This window comes from Platalea leucorodia (assembly GCF_965183815.1).
Source record: "Platalea leucorodia genome assembly, chromosome: 14".
In the NCBI taxonomy this organism is placed as follows: domain Eukaryota; kingdom Metazoa; phylum Chordata; class Aves; order Pelecaniformes; family Threskiornithidae; genus Platalea; species Platalea leucorodia.
Window position 1 is genome coordinate 1446090 of NC_138836.1, and position 4678 is coordinate 1450767.

The 4678-nt window shown below is 58.5% G+C and overlaps 1 protein-coding gene across 1 annotated transcript; it reads left to right on the forward strand.

Annotated features, from left to right (window-relative positions):
- Positions 1–358: 358 nt before the first annotated feature.
- FOXJ1 (forkhead box J1) lies at positions 359–4426 on the forward strand (the record flags this gene model as incomplete). Its single annotated transcript, XM_082326944.1, has 2 exons — positions 359–883; positions 3626–4426. The coding sequence occupies 2 exons, from the start codon at positions 359–361 to the stop codon at positions 4424–4426; spliced, it is 1326 nt and encodes a 441-aa protein (XP_082183070.1).
- Between the last annotated feature and the right edge of the window lie 252 nt (positions 4427–4678).

Sequence of the window (4678 nt, forward strand, 5' to 3'; positions counted from 1 at the left end):
GGCAGGGCTGGATTTTGGTTGTTTGAGGGGGTTTTTGTTGGGGTTTTTTTTTATTTCTTTCTTTGGCCGAAGGTTTGCTGGGCAGCGCCGGCCCGTCGGGGCTTGGGTGACAGCGGGGCACGGGGGTCTGAGGGCATTTCCCCGAGGTTCAGGGCTGCTGAAGCACCCCGGGGGAGGCGTTGCGGCTCCGGCGCGCAGCACCCCGGGGATGGGTCTCCCCAGCGGCACCCGGGGCACCCAGGCCCAGCCCTGCCCGGGTGCGGGAGAGCGGCTGCGCCTCGGGGAGCCTCAACGCTCTCCCTGTTGTTATTGCAGGATCTGCCCCGTCCCCTCCCTCCCCTCCCCGTTCGCCCGGTGAATGCAAGAGCTGCCGATGCGCCGAGGGATGGCTGAGGGGTGGCTGAGCTGGACGGGAAAGGACAGAGGGCAGGAGGGCAGCATGGGGGACTTGGACGACCTGGACGACAGCCTGACCAGCCTCATGTGGCTGCAGGACTTCTCAATCATCAACGCCAGCATGGGCAAGTCCTCCTGCTGCCCCAGTGGCCCGGACCCCCACGACTGTCACAGGATCCCCAGCTTTGCCGCCCCGTGCTCGCCCCTGGCCGCCGACCCGGCGTGCATGGGCATGCCCCACACGCCCTGCAAGCCCATCTCCTCCTCCACCTCGAGGACGGCGCACCACGCCGTGGCCATGCACCCCCAGCTCGCGGAGGACATCGACTACAAGACCAACCCGCACATCAAGCCGCCCTACTCCTACGCCACCCTCATCTGCATGGCGATGGAAGCCAGCAAGAAGCCCAAAATCACCCTCTCCGCCATCTACAAGTGGATTACCGACAACTTCTGCTACTTCCGACACGCCGATCCCACCTGGCAGGTAGGAGATTTGGAGACCTCTTGCCTTGTCCCCTCTCCCCGCGGGGCTGGGGAGGGCTTTCCGCAGCCTCCGCCATGCAAGGCGAGGTCCCGCCGGGATGCTGGATCCCACTGGGAGGAGAGCGGCACCAGCAGCCGGTGGGGAAGGGCCGTAACGGGAAAGAGCTTGGGTGTGCAGAGATGCCATGGCTGCGAGGGTGGCGGAGGGAGGGAGCCATTACGGGGGAGAGCCCAGGGCCATTTTGGGAGCAGGGAGGTACCCGCTGGGCTGCTGGTCCCTGTGGCTCTTCTCGGCTCCAGGTCGAAGGCGTCTCTGTCCCTGGCTCCACCTTTCCGGAGCTCTTGTTGGGGTCCTGGGTCCCCGGGGGCTGAGCACACGTGAAATCGCCAGGTCGAGTATCCCTGGGTGCTGAGGCCCAGGCGTAGCGGAGGATGGAGAGGAGCCGCAGGGAGATGCCGCGTGTTGGACAAATCCCCAGTTGGGGAGGTTCAGAGCAGAAACGCTGCCGCTTTCCGAGCAGGGCAGAGGGCAGGTCTGCCATCCCCGCGGACGGGCCAAGGAGGCTCCATCGCTGTGGCGAGCGGGCGAGGCCTCAGAGGGAAGCCCAAGAGGGGTCAGACACGGCTGCTGTCCCCAGCTGGCACGAGCGTGTCCCCGGGGGTAGGGGACAGCCCCCAGGCTCACCAGCTTTGGGGACAGCCTGAAGCACAGGGGCTTTTCCCAGCCACCTTGGCTCGCTGCCCTCCTCCGTCACGCGAGGGGGCCTCCGGCACGTGAGGCTTTCTAGGATGTGGCAGGGCAGGAGGGACCTGGGTGGCTCGTCCCTCCGCTCGGGTTATTCCCAGCCCAAATCCGCAGTGTGCCAGCGGTCCCGGCGGCAGTGCTCACCCAGGCGGGGCTGGGCAAAACCCCTGCAACCCCCCTGCCCGGGCGCTGCCCACCTTCTCCCCAGGCAGGTGGGTCTCCGGCGGCTCTTGAAGCCCATCACGGGGAAGGGAACCCCCCGGTCCCTCTCTGGGTCCCCCTGGGTCCCGTGTGCCGGGGACCGACAGCAGCGCTGCGGGAGGAGGAGCTGTGTGCCAGCGTGTTGACTTTCTCCTGCAAACTCACGGCTGGATAATCACCACGTTTTTAATTAAATGTGTTTATTAAAAAAAGAAAGAAGGTTTTCAATCCCTCTCTGCAGAGATGCAGGGGGTTCACGGGATTGCTGCAGGCAGGAATGATAAATATGTTAACCGGCCGGGTAATAACGGAGGGCAGCCCAGGCTGAATGAAGTTTGGGATGGGGAGGGGAGATGGGGAGCAGGGAATTCAGCCTGCAAGTCTCTGACCCTTGTAAAATGTCATTAAACTGTAAATTTGGAGTTACCACAGCCTGGATTGTTTGCAGGGGTATCTGTGTTCCTGCTGCTTCTGTCTTTTTGTCTTTCTTTCTGTCTTTTTTTTGTCTTTTTCCCCTTTCTTCTTTCTTTTTTTTTTCCCCTTCTTTCTTTTTTTTTTTTTCTTCCTTTCTTTTCGAGGCTGTGTTCTCATCCCCTATCCCAATTCCCGTACGTGAAGACAGCCTGGAAAGGTCATGCCACCCATACTCGGGGGGAGATGGATATATTCCTGTGGGAGCTGAGTGCTTTGGAGAGGAGCCAACACACCCAAGGAGCTTCAGCCCAGAGGAGGGTTTTGTTGTGTGTGTGTGTGTGCGCGCATGTTTTTCAACAGCTCGAAGCATTCAAGCCTTGTTTTTCCTATTCGGCACTACGGATTATGGATGAATAAGCATAAAGATATCCAGGCAACATTACAAAAAAAAAAAACCTCTACCATATCCAATCTCTTAATACAGCCTTGGCTTTGTGGAGTCCAACGCTGGGTTATTTACCCAATAACTGAGTTTCCTTTCTGATTATTCACATCACTCCAGGCACATTCAGGGTTTCAGAACAGCTCGACGGGAGAAGAAACTCCTCTCTTTCTTTTTTTTTTTTCCTTTTTTTTTTCCCCCAGCTCATTTGAGCAGTGGCTGATGAAGATGCAGTGATTTCACACCGAGCTTCCCCAGGCCAGGAGGCTCCTCTGGGGACACGCAGGGCTGCGGTGGCACGGCCCACGTGTCTCCCCGGTTTTGCCCGCCTGGTTCGTGTCAGCCCGGCCGCGGCGAGGCATGGTGCCTATTTTTTGGCCAAATATTTTCCCCTCAACACTAGCAATAGGCGGAGATGGACTGGGGGATGCAAGGAGGGCCCGGATGATGCCGTCCCCCACGGTGCTGCCATGAGTTGCCACCTGTAATGAGGCCGTGGCCACATCGGTGTAAAGACCCTCCTCTTCCTCCTTAGCCACGAAGGACCCGACCTCCTCCAGCTCAGCTGCGTGCCTGGGGCAAGTCTGGCTGGCTTCTCCCAGTGCTCTGCATGATCCGAGGCCCCATGGCCCCAGTTTACAGCCAAGGAGAGGTGCCCAAAAGCTTCCTGGTGGTTGGCGAGTCCTAGCGTGAACCCCTTGGCTCCTGCCACCTCCGGCTGGATTAGACAGGAGGCAAGAAAACTCCGCCGGTGACTCGGGGCAGGGGAGTTTCTGCTGGGCACGTAGCCCGGGATGTCTTGACGTTGCCATTTCTGCTTTCTTTTTCCCAAAGGTCCTTGCTGAAAATGTGCTTTTCCACCAGCCTCCCTACTCCTTCAGGTAGGTGCTGCAGCAGCAGACGAGCATTAAGCCTTGGTTTTTTTTCTCTTTTGGGTCTAGAACTCCATCCGGCACAACCTCTCCTTGAACAAGTGCTTCATCAAGGTGCCGCGGGAGAAGGGCGAGCCGGGGAAAGGCGGGTTTTGGAAGCTTGACCCCCAGTACGCCGACCGGCTCAAGAGCGGTGCCTTCAAAAAGCGGAGGATGCCCCCAGTGCAGATCCACCCGGCCTTCACCAAAAGAGCCCAGCAAGAAGCACGGTGCGTCGCCAGCCCGGATGCTTCGGCCTGCACCTCCAATAACGTCCTCAACGTCAACACGGAGTCCCAGCAGCTGCTGAAAGAGTTTGAAGAAGTCACCGGTGACCAGAACTGGAATCCAGCGGATGGCAAAGCAGGGCACAAGCGCAAGCAGCTCTTGCCCAAGCGACCGGCCAAGGTGTCTCGGCTTTCCAACTCTGCCTTGCTGACCCAGGAAGAGCAGACGGAGCTGGGATCGCTGAAAGGTGACTTTGACTGGGAAGCCATCTTCGACACCAACCTGAACGGAGACTTCTCCACTTTTGGGGATCTGGAGCTCACGCCTCCGATCAGCCCCATAACACGCGACCTGGACTTGACAGTACACGGGCACCACATCGACTGTCCCCAGGGGCAGGAGCAGGTCCTCACCGAATCCAACCAGAACAACCTGGACTTTGACGAAACCTTCATGGCCACTTCTTTCCTGCAGCATCCCTGGGATGAAGGGACGAACGATTACCTCTCCAACTCTGTCAACATGGAGCAGTTGTTTGAACTCAACGACGCCTCTTTGCCAGCGGACGTGAGCGACTGGAGCAGTCTGGCGTCCCTCTTATAAGAGGCCAGTCACCGTTCAAAGCCCACACAGACTTGAGTAGGATGCTCCCCCCGTGCTGCTGGGACTTACAAGGGACAAGATTTTCTAGAGACAGAGACATCCACAGTGACTCTCACCAGCTTCACCGTGAGATTATTCACAGAAACACCGGGGGGAGAAAAAACCACCACCACCACAGAAACTGCTTGATATATCTTTAAAGGACGCATCAGAAGTCTCTAGTCCATGAGTTTCCTCAAAAGAAGAAATATA